Source organism: Canis lupus, chromosome 18 (assembly GCF_011100685.1).
Source record: "Canis lupus familiaris isolate Mischka breed German Shepherd chromosome 18, alternate assembly UU_Cfam_GSD_1.0, whole genome shotgun sequence".
Lineage (NCBI taxonomy): Eukaryota > Metazoa > Chordata > Mammalia > Carnivora > Canidae > Canis > Canis lupus.
Window position 1 is genome coordinate 11,235,004 of NC_049239.1, and position 22,916 is coordinate 11,257,919.

At 42.1% G+C, this 22,916-nt stretch overlaps 1 protein-coding gene and 1 long non-coding RNA gene across 5 annotated transcripts in view; one reads left to right on the forward strand and one right to left on the reverse strand.

The window, feature by feature from the left end:
• AMPH (amphiphysin) overlaps positions 1–22,916 on the forward strand; it is a 211,348-nt gene that overhangs the window by 74,941 nt on the left and 113,491 nt on the right. For all 3 annotated transcript variants that reach the window (XM_038562674.1, XM_038562672.1, XM_038562673.1), the window contains exon 2: positions 18,142–18,222. In XM_038562674.1, coding sequence (XP_038418602.1) covers positions 18,142–18,222 — 81 coding nt within the window. The remainder of the gene's footprint in view (positions 1–18,141; positions 18,223–22,916) is intronic.
• On the reverse strand, positions 56–6,578 carry LOC111090883. 2 transcript variants are annotated; one of them, XR_005373129.1, is made up of 3 exons: positions 6,527–6,578; positions 6,123–6,225; positions 56–441 (listed from the first exon to the last, which is right to left on the reverse strand). It is a non-coding gene; the product is annotated as an uncharacterized LOC111090883 (long non-coding RNA). The 2 variants fall into 2 exon arrangements; XR_005373130.1 differs by lacking the exon at positions 56–441 and adding an exon at positions 3,508–3,889.

Genomic DNA, 22,916 nt, shown 5'->3' on the forward strand with positions numbered 1-22,916 from the left:
CAGGAAGTACTTTATAAATAGTAAAATAATGAAATTTACCATAAAGAGAGACAAAGCAGAGCAGAGTGCAGAGAGGGAAGGGGTAAAAGTAGAGGAGGGTGACATGTGTTCTTCTTGGATGAGACAAGCTCCCATTTGTCCTTCAAGATGAAGATCTGGGCTCATTGTCCCTCTGAAAGAGACTTCCCCGGACTGCTGACCCACGCAGAGGGAGGTGTCCTCCCAGGTCTTCCTTAATACCTGGTGTGTGAGCCCATCACACATGGCTGGGTTTCCCAATTGTCATGTTTCTGAATGCTGTCTAAGCTGTGAGCTTCTGCAGGCTGGGACCCATCTTTGTTTCTCTTATGTCCGGCATACAGCTGGTGTCTAATGATAGTAAAAGTAAAAGTTCCATGATGCCTCCGTAAGTGCTTCTGGCAGTATCTTCCTTCAGGATAACTGAAAGAGGGCAAGAATTTGATCTAGTGTTTTCTTCAAGGTTAGAATGTTCTCTCCAGGTTAAGTTTTGTTCAGTAACCTTCGTCTAACTTCCAAAACATACGTGCATTTTAGAAAATGTGGAAAACTATAAAAATTATGAAGATAGAAGTAAAAAAGCCCATAATTCTCTCTCTAACATTTAATCAGTGCTAATATATTTGCTGCAAAGCCTTTATGTATGAATATGTGTGTGTATACACGTATCGGATCATAATTTTCATGCTGTCTTATAACTTTTTTTACACAGTAAAATATTGTGAATATTTCCCTCTGTTTTTGAAGATTCTTAATATATATTTATTATTAAGTATATGTGATATTGTGATTATGGTAGAAAATTATATTCAGTCTTCCTCCCTTCCTTCCTCCCTCCCATATTCATGAAAATGTCTGTAATGTAGGGGCGTCTGGGTGGCTCAGTGGTTGAGGGTCTGCCTTTGGCTCAGGTCATGGTCCTGGGGTCTTGGGATCAAGTCCCATATTGGGCTCTGCGCAAGAGCCTGCTTCTCCCTCTGCCCGTGTCTCTGCCTCTCTCTCTATGTCTCTTATGAATAAGTAAATAAAAATCTTTAAAAAAATTTAAATGTCTAGAATGTAGTTCTTGGCACCTTCCTGGTTTCAGGAAGCCACTCTGGCTGGGTGGGTGACAGGGAGGAGTATGGGTAATAGGGGTGATGTAGCAGAAAGGTCCACCACCTCCAGCACGTTAGGAGAAATACTGCTTTTGGAAGCAGAATCCAGTGATGCTCTTTGGCTGTGACTTCACTAAGCTCAGTACTCTTGACAACTGGTGACCAGTCACCTCTTCTGTAGCAAAAGCAAAAACGCTTTTCTCTCCTGGATAGCTGGAGGAGGAGAATCCATGCATGTAGTTCTGGTCCTTCCAAAGAGCTTTGCCTTTGAAAACCATCAGGTTCTATTTTCTATCAATTTGAGTTTTGGAATTTTATTTTATAGAACAAATTCTGGCAGCACTCAAGACCCCATCAACCCTAGCAAAAACTCATGGTGACAATTTTTAAGGGCCTTCCTCTGGGTCAATATTTATTACCCTTCCCAGGACACAGGCTTGCTTCACAATCAGGGCTTTAGAACTTTGACTCCATTTAGTATATATCTAAATGCACACTACTTGGTGTGGATTAAAATGGCATCATTTGGACCCTCAGCAACCTATTCCAAGAGCCCAGTTTTGTTCTGTGACTACGTATATGTGCACATGTGCTTTAAAGCTGCAAATATTACTCCCTCTCCATGGGTTCAGGATGGGTAGAGCAGAATAGTTAGATCACCAGGGCCGGAGATGGGCTCATGCCATCAGTGAGGACCTGGCAGGAAGGAGAATTCAGCTAAGGTGATTCAAGAGGGTTTTCTGAATGGACCTTTGCAGAAGCTCAGGAAATGTTAGGGAATCACTACGGCAAGAAGCTGTAACCACTGCTAGTTTAAAGGGGCAGAGGAGAAAAGGGGGCAACCAGACCCAGTGAGAGCTGGAGTCATAAAGGTAAGGTCTCTGGACAGGAGTTGCAGGGATGAAGGGACATGAGCCCTGCTGCGAACACAACTCAAAGCTGACACAGAGGGGGGTCCGACCTTTTTTTTTCCTCACCTGCTTCTGCCTTCCATTGGCTGTGGAAGTTAGAGGCATGGGAGCTTGGGTGATTGGAGCTTGGGTGATTCAGACCATTGGGTCAGTCCCAGCAGGCGCAGGGAACTCTAGAGAATGGGTTTGAGGCTGCTGGATGGCTAGGTCTCTGGAGGGTCTCGATGTGAATGTGTTACACAGATGGTTTTATTTCATCAGTAGTCCTCTAAATGGCATGAGAGCGGTGGAGTTGAGGCATGAACCAAAGCTTTTCCTTGCCTTCCCCTCCCCATTATTTGAACCTGGTTTATATTGAATTATTCATACAGGGCAATTAATGAAACTGATGTGTGTATCCCAGTAACCTACGCTACACCTGACAGGGGTTACAACGTAGGGATTCTTCAGGAGAACAAATGATCTTCAGGATCCTGACTATGGGCAGCAGTCGGGGAAGGGAGACATATGGTATCTCCGTGATCTATCTAGGTTTGTCGTGCTTATACCTGGCTGAACCAGGACATGTAATGATTTGTGCATGTTTTGGAGAGATGGTTCACTCTTGGGTGCTGTGTAAATTTGGTATTAAATCAAAATAGCCTCCCAGATGATCCTGATGCCAGCCGGGTTGAGGAGCTGTTTTAGAGGTTCCAAAGATCCCTAGGTCTAGAACTCTATAGTGCGACTCAAAGTTTGACCAGCTGTGTTTGGTAGAGCATCAGTCTTGTGAGCTGCTCCTTTGACAAAAAGTTTCTTTGGCCGAAAAAAATTTGGACAGCCCTACATTCTACATCTCCCTCTTGGAGATTCAAAATGTACTTGGCATATAAGGCCATATAAAGTCATCTGGTTTCCTGGATCATTTTAAGAGTGAGCTGTTACTTAAATTTACATTGAAGTGTATCTTTTATCTTTCCAACGAGTTACATAACCCTTTTATTTGACCCTCAATACCCAGGAGAGTGCATCTGTACAGTCCGTATTTACGGAGAAAGCTCAGTTTAGTTGCTCATGCATCTACTTGGAGACCTGAGTATGGTACAGACATTTCTTTATACTTTTCTCATTTTCCAAGTTTGTAGCTTAACATTTCATAAGCAGCCTACCTAGTATATGTAGCTGAGCTGTGCATTGCTCTCTCCATCTCTCTCTTCTTTTCGTCCCTCATCATCCCTATGGCTCTTCCCCCAGGGTCCTGGGTTCACTGGGAGGAGTGGGAATTCGAATTCTTGAGGTCCTGGCATCTTTTGAAGAAAATTAAGTCCTTCACAGTCTTTGGAGAGACACTTCTTACAAAATGAAGCTTCCTTTTGCTGGCTACTTTTCGCAGCCTAATTTAAGTATACTTCATGCTGACGAAGTCTGTTATGAAACTCCCAGTGAGAGGTAAGGAGGGAAAAGAAAAAGGAAAGAAGCAATGAAGGGGAGAGAAGACCCCCATCTGCCACAGTTATGTTCAGAAGAGGCAGCGAGTATTGCCAATATGTGTAGATGACCCTCACAAGGCCAACCCTGGTGTCTGGTTCATAGCCAGGTGCCACGCAGGCATTGGGTTCTGATTGCTCATTAGGTTTTGGAGGAAGAAGCAAAGATCAGTTCAGTGTTAATGGTATTATGGCAGGCAAACCACTGAGTTAAAGCCTATTTCTTATTTTAGGTGAAAAATCATCATAGGACATTTGACATAGAAATAGATTTGCTCTTACTCACAGCTGTGATTGTCTGTGTGTTAAAATCTCCTGTCTGCAGTCCCGAGTTGCTTGTAGCTTTGGTTCTGAAATCCAAAACCAGATGCTGCTCATCTGGTTTCAGTTGTTGTTTCTGCATGAAAGGGCAGGAGCGTCCATCAGGGGTTTTGAGTGAGCCAGTGATTACTTACCATTTTGGGGGATGGGCAGGAAAACTTTATGGATGTTTCTGTGTCATTTATATGAAGTTGTTGAATGTAACTGATCCGGAGACTCGAGTTTAATTCACGTATTGTGGACAAAAATGTGACTAATGGGGATGATTGTACTTCCTGTGGAGTGGTTTGCAGAATCATCTTATGAGAATCTAATTGTGATGACTTCATGAAAATGTAGACTAAACTGGAACCAACCAAAACCCAGTCAACCATCCAGAACTTTTAACGGTTTGGAATATTTTCAGTCATCTCCTTTAAGAGAATGGGGGCTAAGCGGAGATCACATGTTCATTTCAATAACCAGCCGTCACTGTATATCCTGAGACCACAACAGCTTCAGTCTGGTGATCTTGGTTTCTTCTTCTGCATCAACAACAAATGCACAGAATAATGACTTTGGTTCTCTCATTTACCCATAGGAAATGTGGCACCAAGTCTGTAATTTTTAGAGCAATCCTCCTTGAATGTGCAAATGGATTGTCTGGGGATGTTGTTACACTGCTGATTTCAATTCGGTGGGTCTGGGATAAGCCTCGATTCTGAATCGTAGCTAACTGCTGGGTGAGATTGGGCTGCTGGTGTGAAGCCAGCCCCACTTAGAGTGGCAAATTGTGGGAGAAGGAAATATAAGTAGGATGAAAGGACTCCATCAAATAAGGAATCACGTATACCTGTTGCTCCAGATGACTCATTCTTGAAAGCAATGCAATAAGATTGGAGCGTGTTTTTATGGCTTCCTTCTTTTGATTAACCAGGCATTGATATTGATCAGACTACAGTATTCTTTCAATTTTCTGACTAATAGAATATCAGGTATGATATATTATGGCTTTAACAGGTACACAACAGCAGAGGAAAAGAACCAGCATTTTGGAAAGCAAAGCCATATCTGAATCTTTTAAAATAGAAGGCAGAGAAATACTTCTGTAATATTGCATATCATAAAGGATGGAACCAATGTATCTGGTGACTCAGAATTTTCTCACGAGTGTACAGTCTATGGGGGAGTGGTTGTATCCTAGAAACAGAGTCCTTCCTTTTTTCTGTGTTGGCTTCTATCTTGTAGCTTTTGTGCTCTACACCAGGGACCCTCCGTGGGATTTGATTTCTCCGTGGATGTGGAATAGGGCTTACAGGAAGCTAGTTGTTTGCAGGCATTGTTTTCAAGGATTTTGAAGGAAACTACCACTTCAATAGGCTAGAAGTCAGCCATCCTGTTTTAGTTTTCTATGCTGAAAGTTTGACTTCATGTCTCTAAAGAGCTTTGGTGCGGGATATAGCATCCTTTTTTTTTTTTAATTTATTCTCTTTTCTCAAAATTGTTTTGGTTATTTTTTGCCTTTTACATTTCCAGATAAATTTGAGAATTTGTTAGTTTCTTCAAAAAGCCTGTGAGGATTTGGTTGTGATTACCTTGAATTATCCATGGAGGAAAAATCAGCATCTTAACAACACTGATGAAATAATGTGACAACTCCTGGCTTAAAAGTCCTATAACCTTTTAAAAGGAAAACCAACTTCTGCCTTTTGAGATGCCTTCCATTGAAGGCTGAAAACATCCTACTAAACACTTTTTAACGATAATTGTCCTTTGGCAACTATAGGGCTTATGTTCCTGAAAAGTGTTGTCATTGGCAAAACCCCATTGTTATAGGCTTAGTATACTTAGACTTGCTTATTGTGCACATTGTTTCTGGTAGGATGAATCGTACAAATCGTACTGGTTTGTTTTTAGATCATTCCTACAGGGTGACACACAGTGCTACTTTTTTAGAAGAGTGTTGGCTTGTTAAATTCATTATTTCTCTCAGTTGAGAGGTTTCAACATATTGGAAGATTTTGATCTAGAAATTTTGAGATCTGAATTCTGTTCCAGGATGCCCTGTGGGGAGGGTTAAGGGAAACAAGGTGAAGGATGAGGGGATAGAAGGCCACTGGGGCTGTGTTGGTGCTGATGACTTTCTACTTCCTGGCCTGAAGAGGAAGAGGAGGGAGCCACTATGAAAACTCAGAAAGAGGAGATATGATTATTGGAGAGACCAAGAGAGGATTGAGGTGACTGCACAAGTGGGTGGGAGAGCATGAGTCAGGGACCTGGTGCCCTGACCTGTCCCTTTTCCTGCGCTTCCATCTCCTGCTGGTGCTTACCATGGATTGGCTCCAGAAGAAGCCAGTGGGCCAGGTCAGGTTGCAACCCCTGGTGATCCAGTTCCTAGAGCACTGAGCAGGGTGACAAGGGCAGAGTATGGATCTGGAGGGATAAATGCAGAGTATGCATCACTAAGTGTCTGCAAGACCAGTAGTTCCCCGCCCCCCAGCTCTGCCCCCAACCCCAGGGGATGCCTGAAACCATGGACAGTACCAAACTCCATACTCCATATATACTATGTTCTTACCTAGGTATATATACTTTTGATAAAGTTCAATTTATAAATTAGTCACAGTAAGATTAACAGTGATAACATAATGAAATAGAACAATTATAATACCATACTATAATAAAACTTAGATGAATGTGGACTTTCTCTCACAGAGTGTTGTACTGTACTTACCCTTCTTCTTGTCATGATGTGGATGATAGAATGCCTATGGGATGAGATGAAGTGAGGGGAATGACGTAGGCATTGTGACATAGCGTGAGGCTACTATTGACCTTCTGACAGTATGTCAGAGGAGGATCATATGTTTCTAGACTATGGGTGACTATAGGTAACTAAAACTGAAGAAAGCCAAACCGTGGATGGAAGTAGGGTGGGTATTATATTTACAGATGATGTGAACAGCTAGTGAAAGGCTCTTCTAGAAGCAAGTATTATATGAATATCATGCTCTCCAGAAGACAGTTGTGTTCTTCCCATCCATCCTATCATGTCATAATTCTCACTCACCAGACTGAAATAGACTAAAATATTCCTAAATGGCAGGTAAGAGTCCAGTGATATAACCCAAAGCAGCACTAAGCAGACCGTTAGTATGATTTTTTTTTTCTTTTAAAGAATTTATTTATTTGAGAGATAGTATAAGAGAGAGAGTGAGATCATGAGCAAGGGGAAAGGGCAGAGGGAGAAAGAAGCAGGCTCCCCACTGAGCAGTAAGCCTGATGCAGTACTTGATTCCAGAATCCTGGGATCATGACCTGAGCCCAAGGCAGACCCTTATTTGACTGAGCCACCCAGGTGCCCCCATTAGCACAGTCTTGATTTCATTTTAAAAACTACAAAGTTTATATTCCACATTATAAAATAGCCATGTTAACCATAGGAACAGGATGATTCCAGCTCAGGAAGCCTCAAATTAAACCTGAAGAGCAGGCCTTCTACAAAACTGCACTTAATACTTTCTCTTTTTTAGTAAATTTCCTTCTTGCTGATCAGACTTTAAAAATGGCTACACAAAACTGAAAATCAATGCATCAAATGAAAATACAGAAATATGTGCAAAAATTATTAGTGCTACACAATTTACTTTTATTCTTTGTTTGTTTATAATCTCTTTGCTTGTGGTTGATTGCATGTTCTGTGTTGAGAAGTATTTTCAGCTCTGAGTGGCTGGGAGCAGGGGGCCGTGCTTTGACACAGGCAACCTGCAGGCAGCCAGGAGGAGCAATCTCTTTCTCACCCAAGTGCCCCCAGTACCTTATGTTGCCCCTCTGTTCCAGTGCTCTTTAAAGAAAGGTTATGAAGGCACTCACACAGATCATTAAAAAACAACCACATGAACACACTGAACTGAAAATGCCATGTCCAGCCCTATGTCAGGACTCATTTCCAGCAAAAGGACATTTGGTTTTCAGTCTATTAGCAGTCTCCTTTTTTTTTTCTTTTTTACTTCCATTCAAATCTGCAATTTGTATAAAGTTTGAGTTTTTAAAATCAATCAAATTATTGTTACTTTGGAGGCAATAAACATTAAAGATAAAAAACCACCAATGAAGTCATCTGTTGGCTGCACATCTGGTTGGATAGATCCCAAATCCTTGATGATTTTTGAGCCTGGCATCTGAGGTATACTATATGGCTTGGGGACCACTTAAAAACCTGTGGTATTTTGGTGGTACTCCAGTCTGAGTTTATGCATAGCATGGTTTGAGAAGTTCTCTACCTTATAACCTTTCTCTTTTTCTTCATTCACATGTGTTTGCATGTCAGGCAGAGGCAAGTTACCTAAAGGCATCATTTAATAAAAAAGGAAGTGAGTTTCTTAAGAGGATCAGTGACCTCCCTGATGTCATTCAGTGACCCCAGGCAGGACTGCAATGGGAACTTCAGTGTGGGGATTCAGGTCTCACACTATTCTTTGCAAGAAAAACTGCTATGCTTTTAATAAATTTTAGTCTTGAAAATAAAACCTAAACAGGGATAAAGCAGGCTGCTGTTGGTGTTAGCCCAGATTTCACCCTCAGCCCCCAGGCACAGATTTTCCTGATTCGGGAGATGTATTAGCAGATCTGATGGTGGCATTTAGTCTTCTGGTTTGAAAGAGAGTCACATGGAACATTTCCATTTCCTGCCACTCTAAAACTCTTCTCAGATGCTTCAGTAATATGGAGGAGTTGGTAATAAAGACAGTTTCTAGGAACCTAGACAGCTACTCTAGGGTACTGTTGGTTGCCTTGGCAGTTGCTGACACATGTGTGTTTCTTGGAGTCAGAGAATTGCCCAAGAAGCATTTACTGAGCTGCAGAAAGAGAAATGCCAGCAAACCATGCTGTCAATGAAGATGGTTTCATAGTCTTCATTGTGTCCCATTAACTGTGAAAGATCCCTCTGTATTGCAGAAGACTAAATATGTGACCTGACAATACACTTTCCTCAGACTCTCATCTGTTGGATGAGCAAGTTAGAGTGCATGAAATCCATGCTCCCTATCAGGCCCTTCACATTGCAGTTTAAGATGAAGCTATTAAATCAAAGAAAAGAAAAATAATTAGCCCTTACTAAAATGTACTTTTTTGAGTCAGGCATCTAATTAGGTTCTTTTGCTCATGTTCTCATTTAATCTTTCCAGAATTGGTATTTTCTAATACCAATTCTGGAAAATTCTAATGTTGGGAAACTGAGGCTTAATGAAGTTAAAAGTTTTGCAGAGGTCATCCAGGTCTCATAGGTGATTGAGTGGAGTCTGTTTTGTTTGACTTCTGTCTTTATTTTCCTTCCACTAAGCCCATGCTATCAGAACAGTGATTATTCATCTGATAGAAGCCTTGAAACCTGTTGGATAAAAGACACATTCATGCTGTATCAGTCATATAATTTCAAGTCATCCATGGAAAGCATGGAATCTATCTCTGTGGACCCAGATAGGGAGCCCCTGGCCTACAGAGAGGCCACGGTTGTCTTTATCTTCCTCAAGGGAGACCAACAGCCCATCTACATGTTATTCACTCTTCAGTTCTCTGTTGGAGAGACTCTGTATTGCTGTGATTATTCCTGTATGTGTGTCTTCATCAAACAAAGGGAAGATTACCTCTAGGGAGTAGCTGTAAAATCCTAGAATCTCAAGACAGTTGTGTGCCTCAGGAGCCATCCACAAGCCCCTATTGTCAGGTACATCACAATTGTTCACTATCATGTGTTAGGAGGTCAATAATTCCAATAGCTAACATTCTTAAGCCCTTGTTGCTAGAAATTGAAGAAAAGTTTTATATGTCCCTTATTTAATTTTCAAGCCATGCTCTCTGGGTTAGGTAGGGCAAACTCCAAGGGGAAGGGCTGGGAGTGAATCTTGGTTCGGTTATATACCAGCTGTGTCCTTGGTCAATTACTCCAATTTTCTTTGTTCTCATTGGTAAAAGGAAGATAATCATTTTAACCTAACTTGTAAGATTGTTGGAAAGATTAAATTCATTTTTAGATATAATGCATATAGAACTGTGCTTGATACATTTTAAATTTCCATAGATGGTAGCTAATCAATTAGGGAATTATAGAGTTATCAAGGTGGGGAGTCTTCAAAAGAGGAGGAAAAGTAATACTATTTTCTTTCTTTCCTCCTGTACTCCTTTTCATCTGTTTCATACCCCTCAGCACTAATAGCCAGCCCCTTCTTGACTTAGACAGTTTATAGTCCCACTTGAAATCCCAAAATCCTGGATAGAGCTTTATGAACTTTTTGTTCTACCTAAGCCAACATCTTTCATATTTATACTGTAGGTCAGTGTTTTCAAATTGCTGATTCATCTTCTGCTGGTACAGTGGGTAACTGAAGTCACAAAGACTGTCTGAGTAGTGTGTATAAAGGAATGTGGAACAGAATTGCTCCCTGGTGAATTGGCTGGGTGTAGAGCTTGCAGCAGCTCTTCCTCAGGTGGATTGCCACCAGTTCAGCACACATGCTTTCTCTCAAACATCTGGACAGTGGTAAATGGAGGACTATCTTCTCTAGCCAAGGAAGATGCAGATTAATACCAAAGGTGTAATGAGGGTGGAGGGTCTTCGTATTACCATGTGCAATATTGGCATGCTCTTGATAGGGGCCACTGAAGAAGGAAAATGTGGTCTCTCTCAGAGTGTTGAGATAACTTGAAGGCTTTAGTATGCTTCTCTGTCACTTTACATCACATTTTGATGTAAATGCTGTATTCTGGGTTGGGAACTGGAAGTATCAGGGTTCCTAGAAAGGTAGCTCTGAGACATGGTGGCCAACCCAGGAGGAGAGAGTAGGCACCTGGAGAAGAGGAGAGTGTTAGATGCCAGGGCCCACAATCCATTCATCTTTCCTTGATCGATATTCCTCAAGCTATTTTTTTTCCAGCAAGAATTATTTTTTTTAAGTCAGAGGACTCAGATGTCCTCAACTTTAAAGATGGGGAAGGATGGAGGAGAGCCGACTGTGGGAGCATGGTACCTGGCAGGTGGATGCACGATTGAAAATAGCCTGGCTGCTACTTACTAAATCTGCACCCTGGGGCCCTTCTCAGTTACCTCTGTTTCCTGTCCAGGCTCCAGAACTTTCTTTTCTACATTGTGTTCTCATTCTCAGTCAGCTCTGTCACAACTAGGGATAAACTTGCTCATGTGTGAGATTTGTACTCTCTACTGTGTGTTATTCTCCGACTTTTTAAATCTGCAGTTCACTCAAATGGACAGAAGGCTGTGAATATCCCCTCTCATCTACTTTTGCTTACTTCCCCAAAAGCATTTCCCAGAATTAGAGGACAGCTCATGCCAGCCTCTGAGAGAGTTTGAGGCCACGATGGCTCTTGCATTATTGAGATTTGCCAGAGCAAGGAGTGGATGCCATAGTGATCCAGACATAAATCTATAAAGGCCCAGATAGAGGGCAAAGTACAGGATCTTGACAGGTACATAAACCATACTGTTCATCTTGTTCTTCTCAATTTAGGGCACCTTAAAGCTGCTTCTTTAAGTCTTGGAGCACAGCCAGAAAGAAGTCAAAGGTCTAGGACTCTGAAGTTTGGCATGTGGTGGGGTGCCTGCCCATAGGACACTTCATAACAAGCAGTTCCCCTGCACTTGCATGTACCTGATGACCTCCCTCCTGTTCTAGGTGGTGGTGGAACTTCACACAGAGTCAGAGTGAGCCCTTGATAAATGCCCTGTGAATTTACACATGGATGTGTGGGTATCTGGACAGATGAGTGAATGAATCATCTGCACATGGGTGGGGGAGGGGTGCGGAGGGGAAGACCAACTCTCCATAACTTACCCAGATAAGAAGAGACCATAGTCATTAATGCAGTTGACTCCTGGAGTCAATGGATAATCTATACATAGTTTTACATGCTTTTTTTAAAAAAATAAATGCAAAGAGTGTGAAGACAGGGATGTCTCCTTGTTCAGAGAACACTAAATAATGTCGTTCTCTCCTTGACCTTGAGAGTCTGGTGTAAGGAAGCATGAATCACCCACACTTAAAAGTCTGTCCAGTCTGATCCCTCATCCAAAGCATGAATTTCTGTCAGGAATCCCAGTGGCCCATCCTGCAGAATTGCTTTAACCATCCTCCTTGCTCCGCTATGAAGCTGCACAGAAAGCATGTCTCCAACACCTCCATAGTCTTCCTCTTGAAATACCTGTGGTCTTCATCCTTGGCTCGTGCCAGCTTCTTCATATTCCATCATTACCATGGGCAATGGAAGATGGTGATGTTTTTCTTTGCCTTAAAACACCAACTATCTTTTTGAAAGCGACCAACATAGTAGCATTCCATTCCTAATGTAAAAATATTAAGAGAGGGTAATTCTTCTGTTACCTATACAGTAGTCAATATTTATTTGCTCTGGACCGCAAGGATTTGAAACTTGATTAGAATGGTAGCTTTACTGGATGGGGAAACTGCCCAAATCAAAGAATTTTGAATTTTTAGGGACCTTACTTGGCCACTTCATGAACAATTAACTGCTCTAGAGAATCGCTCTAAAAAAAGAATATGAGATTCACATCTTCGGAGCAGCGCATGCAAACCATGCTGGGAACTGACTGCTTTTGGAGACACTGGAGACACTTGAAAGAGGATTTATTAGTGAAAATATTCCAGGCTACCATATTCCTGCTATTCCTTCCTATTTAATTTTTTATCCGCCTCTGTCGTGCTGTCTTTTATGATCAGATCAGAACTTCTGAACTGGGCCCTGAGGCAGGAGGATGACACAGCCAGCCCTTAGGGGGATGTTTCAGAATCTCAGAAAGGAGAGGCAGTTTGAAAAAGCTTATGCAATTTAGAATGGGATTTTGCATTTTGAAAACAGCAGCAACCAAAGTAACAACAAAATCCTCTTGTTTCAAAATAGTTGAGTGTCAGTGCAAATGAAATTGTCCTAAAATGAAATGCACAAGGCACAGAATGGCTGCCTTTGGCTTGAAGGTGGAAGGTGTTACCATGTTGTCAGAACCTGAACATCAGGTACAGGAATGCCTAGTCATATCCCTGTGGCATCCATGGTGCCAAACGTTCAGGCTTAATTGACATTTTCGAGGTAGTCAGTGGACAGTGAAAGCGAGAGGCCACCTAAGCTAGAAACTCACTGTCAGATCTCATGATGTAAAACAAGGAAGAAGATACTCTTCATCAGCTCAGTTCCAGGTTTCAGTATTTTTGTTGCCTTAAGATATTCCTTTATGCAGCACATCAGTTTTATCACCAATATTGAGGCTGCTGGAGACAAATCACAAAACTTGCTTCAGTGAGTCTTCTGGCTGGGCCTTCAGTTCTGTCCCCAAGTCCTGTTGCACGTTTCCTGTCCTTGCCTTTTCATAATCTCCCATCTGAACCATTTCCATCCAGAAACCCGAGATCATCCTCACATCTTCTCTGTCCCTACCCTGCCCGTGTCCTAAGCCGGTAAGTACTGTGGATTGCTCTTCTTAAAGGGTCTGTCCATCTGTTCCTGAGCTCAGACTCCATCTGAGTCTGATCCTGTAGTCTCTTAACTGGTCCCACTGTCTCTTAATCTGTCCTGATCACTGTCACCAAGGAGCACCGGTCTAATTGGGTGGCCCTCTCCAGGGAAAACACTTCATTGACTCAGCAGCCTGTAGGAGAAAATTAAAGTCATATAATTTCTTGTCTTGGGTGCCTGGATGGCTCAGTGGTTGAGCGTCTGCCTTTGGCTCAGGGCGTGATCCCGGGGTCCTGGGATCGAGTCCCACATCGGGCTCCCTTCTCCCTCCGCCTATGTCTCTGCCTCTCTCTCTGTGAATAAATAAATAGAATCTTTTTTTTAATTATTTTTTTTAAATAAATTATTTATTCATGAGAGACACAGAGAGTAAATAAATAAAATTCTCTGTGAATAAATAAATAGAATCTTTTAGATTCTATTTATTTATTCGTGAGAGACACACAGAGAGAGAGGCAGAGACATAGAGGGAGAAGGGAGCCCGATGTGGGACTCAATCCAGCATCCTGGGATCACGCCCTGGGCCAAAGGCAGACGCCCAACCGCTCTGAGCCACCCAGGTGTCCCAAATAAATAGAATCTTAAAAAAAATAAATAAATAAAGTCTTTAGTCTTGCAGACTAAGGCCCTCTCTGATCTGCCCTCTCCCTCCCACACCAGCCTCATCTACACTCACTATCCCTACATTTGGCTCCCTTTTCCGCCACTGCTCTCATGGAGTTTGGCATGTGGTCCAGTAAGTCACCTTCAGCTGGAGAGAGAGGTGAATAGATTTTCTTCTCTGCCTACTCTTCATGGTGATGTGCGTTCTTTCGTAGGGAAAATGTGAAACTTGATACATTTATTATGGATTCAAGCATTAGAAGATATCTGAAATTAGAATTAGAATTTGAATTAGAAGATATTTATTTCGTTCATCTGTTAGATGAATACATCTCTTCTCTGGCACCTCTAACTACTGGTTAAGCTCCGATAACTGCTAGGACAGTGAGCTCATTACCTCTGCCAATGAACTATGTAATTTCCAGAAAACCATGATAAATTTGTGCAAAAGTTTTTATTTATTGCTTTTACCGACCGATGCTAGCCCTTGACCTTGGTTTCTGATGGAACAAGTCTGATCCTTCTTTATCGTGATAACCCTTTAGATATCCAAAGACAACTGCGCTCTCTTCCTCTTCTCTTCTCCCTGGTAACATCCCCAATTAGATCAAATTTTCCTCTTACCTCAGGGTGTCATTTCTCTCTGCCTTTCTGGGGACTCCCTTTTGCTGGCTGCAGGTTGTCTGTGAATTCCTGTGTTTGCCACCTTGTCCATGGCAGAGAAGCATTCAGTCCGGCTCTCCCGGCTTATCAGCCTGGGGTGCTTTCCAGAAACATTACTTTGTCGACGCGTATCAACATATCCGCTAAAGTCATCCCTTATTTCTCCTGAAGGGCAGAAACCATGTCTTCCTAGCATCCGTTCTGTTGCATGTTGGTTGAAAGTTGAAATCATAAATTCATAACTTGTACAATTATGTTTTTGACTTAATTTTATCTCCATTGAATTTCATCTTCTTAGAGAATTTTGTCAGGATTTCATGAATCCTGATTCTCATCATGTAATACATCCAATATTCCTCCCAACCTCCAGCTTTTTGCCAATGTAAGTTTATGCTGTCGATGCAATTAAAATAGGAGTGAGGAGGTTCCTGTGAGAATCAGCTGAAATAATGGAATTCCCTGACATTGTGACTGGCTTGCAGAAGGTTCTCAGCAAAGGCCGGATCCTTTGCTGCTCTGTCCCGTGCCTTTCCTGACTCTCCTGTCACCAGGATGCAGGTGTGCTGTAACTCTCACAGGTCCTGGTCCTTCATTACTTTCCTTAGAAGAGAGGGCAGCGGCACCTGCTTCTCCCTCTCTCCTTGCCTCTCCCTCAGCTCGTGTTCTCTCTCTCAAATAAATAAAAATTAAAAAAAAAAAAAAAGAAGAGAGAGTGTGGGCTTATTGTGTCATCCAATTACAATTCTTTCTTGACACCTAGGAGCAGTTTTTTGGGTCGTTTTTTTCTACTTTAATTATACTGTACAATTTCTAGAAATATGAAATGCAAGGTGTTGTGATTTAAAATTTAAATAATAGACTTTCAGCAAAGGGTTTGTGAAAAATCCTCTTCGCAGTCATAGATATACACCTTGGAAGATATGTCTTTCTTTCTTTCTTTCTTTCTTTCTTTCTTTCTTTCTTTCTTTCTTTCTTTCTTCTTCTTTCTTTCAAGATTTCACTTATTTGAGATAGAACGAGGCTGAGAGAGAGAGAGCGAGAGCACATGTATGCTCTAGGGAGGTGGGAGCAGAGGCAGAGGGAGAAGCAGACTCCCCGCTGAGCAGAGAGCCTGATGTGGGGCTCCATCCCAGGACCCTGGGATCATGACTGAGCCGAAGGCAGATGCTTAACCTGCTGAGCCACTCGGGTGCACTGGAAGGTAGGTTTTTCCTAGAGTATGGTGGCCTTCAGGAATCTCGGATGAGAAGTGAGAATGACAAGATCCCATTTGCTTCCCACAAGAAGGAACAGGCTATCTGTGGGTGGGGACAGGGGTACCAGACTTCCAAAAGGGGATTTTCCAGAGCGTCTCCAGTAAGCCACTTACTGTGTCCTATTTCCTCAGCCATCATTACAGAATAAGAAGCAGCTGGGAGTGTTGGGAGGATGCAAGAGGTAACATGAATCACTTCCTGCGGTTTCAGGCTTGTAGGGGAGACTCGATGGACATCTGTCTCTTTTCTCCCACTCCTGAGACCAGAGCACCTTTGTACTGCAGGGAAAGAGGTGGGGCTGAAGTTCTGTGCTCAGAAGACTTTGAAACCCTTTCTTGACTTTTGTGAACTGCTGCCATCAGACGACGTGTTGGCACTTCTCAAAGACTCACCAGCTCTCAAGTAGCCAAACATTTATGAAATTAGTCAATTTTATGAATTAGGGGGAAAAAGTCACATAGTTTAATCCCGGGTACCTTCCCCCATTACTCTTGGTGTATATGTGTGGCACAAGAGGTCCTTTGGGAGGCCTAGCTTTAAAATGAAAAAAAAAAAAAAAAAGAAATTCTAAAAGGTAGATGGAATGAAGAAGCAATCAAGCAACATTTTCTTTCTTAAAGTTATTTTTACTTTTGAAACAAAAATATGGGAGTGGATGGGAGGAGATCTTGTAACAAGGCCAAGAATCCCTAAGTCATTGAATTTCCTTCTCTGGCAAGTGTGGCCAGTGTAATTTTGCTTTGCCCTCTCTCTCTTGCAACAACTGGCAACAACAAAAATAATAGTAACAATAGCTTGCATTTGCAAAACACTTCTAAGTTGTAACCGTTGTTACAGTTTTTCAAAAGTTAAAGACAACATTTTCATATAAATAATTTTCAATCCATTAAGGCGGTGTTTATGGAGTTTTTAAATTCTCAAATGACGTGGTGTTTGAGGTACTAGACGTGGAACTACTGAGCTGAGAAGCCAGTTTGGCTTTCAGAATCCCTCTGCTCTGTGCCCAAGTAACTTTTTTTTTTTTTTTTAAGATTTTATTTACTTATTCATGAGAGATACAGAGAGAGAGGCAGAGACACAGGCAGGGGGAGAAGCAGGCTCCATGCAGGGAGCCTGATGTGGGACTCGATCCCAGGACCCTGGGGTCACAACCTGAACCAAAGGCAGACGCTCAACCACTGAGCCACCAAGGTGCCCCCCCCCCCACCCCAAGTAACTTTCTGCGGTCTCTTTTAGGAACTGCTTCTCTCGATATCCCATCCTGAGCTCTAGGAAGACAGAACAACTCCTGCTCAATCTTACGATATATAATGATTTTTCCAGGGATCTCTGCTGAGGCTACTCCTTCGGCTGGAATGCAATCTGCCACATTCCTGTCTGCTAGCATTTCCAGTGCAGTTTGAATGAGCTCCACAGAGCATTCCCTAAGAACCTCAGCTCTAAGGGATGTTGCTAATAATACTTTGTAACCCCTCATGTTGCCTATTACACCTTGCCTGTGATTTGTTATTTGGGAACCTGCCTCATTGACCCCATTAGACTCTTAGTTTCTCAAGATTAAATGTTGGGACCTTGTTGTATTTACCTTGATGTTTCTGGAGACTAGTGCTTAGCAAGGGGCTTTGCGCATTTGAGGGCATCTTTGAGCATTTAGTGGGTTGAAGCGCATATTGGAAGGTGGTGGGGAGAAGGTGCTATGTGCCTGGTTCCAGCAATTCTTTTTTTTTTAAGATTTTATTTATTTATTCATGAGAGACACACAGAGAGAGGCAGAGACACAAGGCAGAGGGAGAAGCAGGCTCCCTGCGGGGACCCCAATGAGGGATTCAATCCCGGAACTCCAGGATCACACCCAGGTGTCCCAGCTCCAGCAATTCTAATACCATCCCTATCAAGTAGGCTAATTCTTTGGTGGGATATCTTTGGTTCACTGTGTAACAAACAACTGCATACCTGTTCTGCATCGAGCATTGTGCCAGATGCTTTGGACAAGAAGACAGGACAGACCTTTGGCCTTTAAGTCACGTATAGCCTACTGGGGGAAATGGACGGATATGTATAGGTCGATACATGCAATGTAGCATTACATTGCTCAGCCTGGGAATGCAGAGCTGTGGTTAAAATCCCAGTCTGATCAACCCCAAGCCACTGAGCCAAGATGCTTCCAGAACAGAAAAACTAACTATGCTGAGTGATGTCTCCTCAGAAGAGCAGAACAGTCTTGCTTTGCCTGTTATTTGCAAATATTTTTAAATCAATCCATTTTGTCTTATTTCTAAACCAGGTTCTTCAGAAGCTTGGCAAAGCTGATGAGACGAAAGATGAACAGTTTGAAGAATATGTCCAGAACTTCAAACGGCAAGAGGTAAGTCCAGTTAGCTAGTTTGGGCCTCAATTTAATTGTCAAAGAGAGATACTCATCAAGAATGGCTTAGGGGGTTGGAAAGAAGGGGAAGTGGGTTGACAGTGTTTGGGTTTTAATGTAACCACAGTGCGTTAAGGTTGAAGAAGGAATTTTCTTTGGGGTTGGCGTTAACCTGAGGGTGACACTTGCTAATTCTGTAGACGTTCTTGTGGGAGGTGAAGGAAGAGGCAGTAGGCACTGTGGGAAGAAGACTGGCGTTTTAGACTCTCAGGAGATTAAGACTTTGCTTGTCTGGACCTCTTCAGTACAACTTATTGATCTAAAGGAAAGCTGCTGTTTTGGGTGATTTATAGCCTTAGTATAATAGAGTATAGGGAAACAGTAGTTAGATACTTCTGGCACTATTATTATAATTGTTGCATGCTTCAAGATCATGCATTCTTAACAGGGATTATATCTCCCCCAAGAGGGTGAAAATTGGTTCTTTGTGGGCAAAATGTACTCTTTTTATGTATCTACATCATATTAATATAGAGTATATCTATGGTATTAAAATTTCATGAGGGTGTGTGATGAGGGAAAAAAAATGTCTAAAAAGTCTCCATAAGGGAAGTGCTAATATGGACCAAGGTTGAGAAACATGGTTTGTAATGTTTGTTCTTTTGATGGGCCGCAGTGTGATCAACAGACACATGTGTAAAGAAACTCTTTTAAAAAATCATGTTTGTATCTTCAAGGCTTGGAGAATTGGCCAGAATATCACTCCTTGGAGAGTGTGCATAGGGTCCAGGTGGGGCTCTCTGAGGTTAGAAGCCTCTTATCTGGAGGTCATACGAGAGGTGAAGTGGGAAGAGCGCTGGGATGGTAGACTTTGGCAAATGGGATTTGGACTGGGTGATGATACATGAGGGCATGGATTTATTTTCCTGGTGTCATTGGAGCTACCAGCATCCACAGGATATTGTGGCCTTGGGGATGACAATCAGTAGTGTCGGCTTATCACAGGTTTCATTTTGCTGCCTTTGCCCGTTTGCAGATCTCAAATCCCAGACATTGCTTTCTTCCATATGTGTGCCACAGCTCCCGCTATTTGTCTAACTGCAGATATGCTATTTCTTTCCCTCACCAACATGGGTAATAAAATCCAGCAGGTATGAAGCCAGGTATCCCAGTCTCTACCAGAACATATTCCTGAATACCTCCCATTTCATCCCAAGACTAGGAGTGGACATGTGCAGATGGGTCCCCAATTTATTCTATGAGTCGTAGCAGTCTTACTCTGTCTGAAAATGAGGAAGGAGAGAAGGGAGTTGGAGAAGAAAACAGTGACAGAAATAGATCATGTCCAGGTAACAATATCATGGAGAGCTTTGGATTAATGAAGGTAGAAGAGAGAACTTCTAGAAAAATGTCAGATCCAGGCCCATAGGCTGACTATGTTGTCCTCGGGTCTCCTCCAGGAGGACAGATTCTCTATGTCCCTCATGTTTTCATTCCCTGAGTTCTCGTACATTCTCTTATGTGTTTGGATAACTCTCATACAGATCACTGTCTGGATTGCAGCAGCTTCACCCAGGACAACTTGTCAGTCAGTACCCTGTTACTCTGCAGGGCAATCCCAAATATCTGCTCTAAGGGGTTGGAGTTAGATAGCAGTGATTCAGATAGCAGATAGTTTTACCTGCTTGAGGATTTATACTCTACCCATTGAAACCTCGTCTTCCTGTCTGGTATGTCCCTGTGGAGCTAATTAGATCTTTGCTCTTGGATTTTTTTTCCTGTGCCACTTTTATGGTGTTTTGGTGCTGTTAGCACCCCAGAAGGCTAACCTTGGGAAGCATCGAGTTTAGGAAAGCATCTATGACGAGGAAGCACTTTGCATTTTCCAATTCTTACTGGTTTTTTTTTTTTTTTTTTTGGACTTTGTTGACTGAACCTGGTGAGAATTCTTTTTTTTGTCTAAGTACTAAAGAAAAGTACGAGAAGTTAAATCATCAGTTTCCTCAGTTAAGTGACCTGTGCCACTAGCAGCAGCAGCGTGGGGTGACTTTATAATGCTGCTATGCCATCCACTACAGTTATTATATATACAGTTTCAAGTGTTCAAGTTATAGAGCAAATCATATACTATCATTCTTGAAGACCCAACATCTTGGTCCTTATCAAGAATATTAGCAGATTGCAAGAACTGGGCAAAACTTCAAAATCTGGGGAAGTTTGAACAAGCAATTTATAAGAGTGAAACAAGTAGAATAGAAATGTAGAAATAGTATTTCTCAAAGAGTATCTTGACCCCTGCTTTGGCTCCCTTTGAAGCATTTTTCCATCAAAAACATCTTGCATTTGCATATACTCATTCTGATGTTTTTCTGTTTGTTTCTTTTTTTAAAAAAAGATTTTATTTATTAGAGAAAGAGATTTGTGAGAGACAGCAGGCACATGCGGGGGAGGGGCAGAAGTAGAGGGGGAAGCAGAGTGCCTGCTGAGCAAGGAGCCTGATGTGGGCTCCATCCCAGGACCCTGGGATCATGACCTGAGGGCAGATGCTTAACCAGCTGAGCCACCCCTTGTTTATTTCTTTTAATCAGAAACAATAAATTTATATTCATGTTAATACAATAAGGAGGTTTGGTACCTTAACCCTGTGTGTATAGTAGACAGAGAGAAGGAGAAAAGGAATGGTTGGGAGGTAGGTAGGAGAGAGATTTATCAATTTTCTGTAGAAACATATTAATGGTTGAGATGAATGGTGAAGGCTGAATGTTTTAATACTCTGCAGGGGGGAAAAGATATACTTTTAAGCCTCAGTATGTATTGGTAACCGATTCACATCTGTTTCAGATGCTGAGAAAGGTGTTTCTACATATGTGGGAATATTAACCTAGAAAGAAAGATCTACTAAGATTGTGGTGACCTCTATGGGTCCCATAGCTTTTAGTGTTAATGTAATGGTGAATCGTTACTCTAAAGGCAGAAGGTATCATCTACAGGCGACTCTAAAGATTTTATCTGACCCAGGAAATCTAGATTTCTTATTTTTTTTCTGTGATGACATATTTTTCAAATCCAAAAAGATACTATGTAGAGTATAAAATGAGCTATATTTGAATTTGTACCTTATAGTCACCTGATCATGCTCAAGTAGTACTTAATCAAAAGTAGATTGTTCTAGAATATTCTAGAAAGTATTCAAACATCTTGGGTCCTCGTGATGTTGCTTTTAAATTCCTTTTAGTAAAATCATGAATGTCCTCCTAGTGATTGACATATGCCCTGTTCATTCAGGTTGGAAGCAAAGATGGCAGCAGGTTCTGTGTTTGAACTCTCGCTTGAAGTTTAGCTTTTATCTTATTCCAACTCCAGGTTTTCTTTCTGATCCCAAACTTCTTTTCCTAAGAAGTGGTTTTTGTTAGACTCAGAGCGTGGATGAAGTATTTGTGTGCACTCTCTCGGTTGTCCTATTGGGCTCCCCGTTGCTGCGGTTTTGTGGTCTAGATTTCGTAAACCACTCAACTGGGACAAGGAGGAAGGGGAGAGTAGGGCAGAGCAAAAAGAAATAGAGTGAACTCTTCTGCCAAATACTCAGATTTTCCATGGTGACAAATGCCAAAGAGAGCAAGGATTATAGATATCCATCCAGTAGGAGCAACAAAGTCTCACTTCGACATGTCCTCCCCAAAGTGGTGTGTTTTTTTGCCCCCTTTCTATTTTGCCTGTCTTACCAGAGCCACCAACAAGTAGCAGAATTGATGGTGTGAACATTGCCTTATTTCACCTGGTAGCTGGCTAACGAACCTATTAATGAGCAGAGGAAAGGTCCCAAAGGGGAAGGAAGGTCCATGGCCTCTCTTCCTCCTTCTTGCTAATAAACCCGCCCATTAAGATGCTGTGCTTGTGGCAACCATACTGATTATAACAACTGAATAGCTCGGGCTGTTTGGGCCCAGATAACCCAACTATTTGGTCACATATCCGTGAGTACAGCTGTGAGCACCCACCTCGACTTACAATCCAAGAACACTACTTGGAATGAAGGGGAGGTGTGTCTCACCGCTCAGAGCTGTAGCTTTTCCTTCCTATTTAAACACCATGGCAGTGTGGTTCTGCTGTCTCTCTCCATGCCCAGCAGCCAGGAGCAGCCTCGCTTCAGTGTGATACAAGCGAAAAAGAAAGGAAAATGTTTGGACTTTGAAGTCCTCTCTAGTGGTGAGAATTTGGAGCCAGTTCTTCCAATTGTTAGGATCATCCAATGACCGAAAACTGGAGTCATGTCTTCTCCTTCCTGATCTCTCTGCAGCACAGGGATCCCATGTGATGCTTTTCATCTTTGTGTGTCCATAGGATCTAGTGCTTTGTACACAAGCTTTAAAAATACTTGTCAGACTTGAAACCAAACCTGGTGGTGGAAATGATCAATTAAAAATAATTTTTTTATAAGGGGGCATCTGGATGGCTCAGTTGATTAAGCATCTGCCTTCAGCTCAGGTCACAATCCCAGGGTGCTGGAATCGAGCCCTGCTGTGGGACTCTGCTCAGCAGGGAGTCTGCTTCTCCCTCTCTACTCCCCTCCCCCCGCTTGGGCTCTCTTTTGCTCTCTGTTCTCTCTCACTCAAGCAAATAAATCTTTAAGAAAAATAAATGAAAAAAATTTTCATAAAGATTTTTTTTGGGTGGGGGATAGAGTGTAAACATGA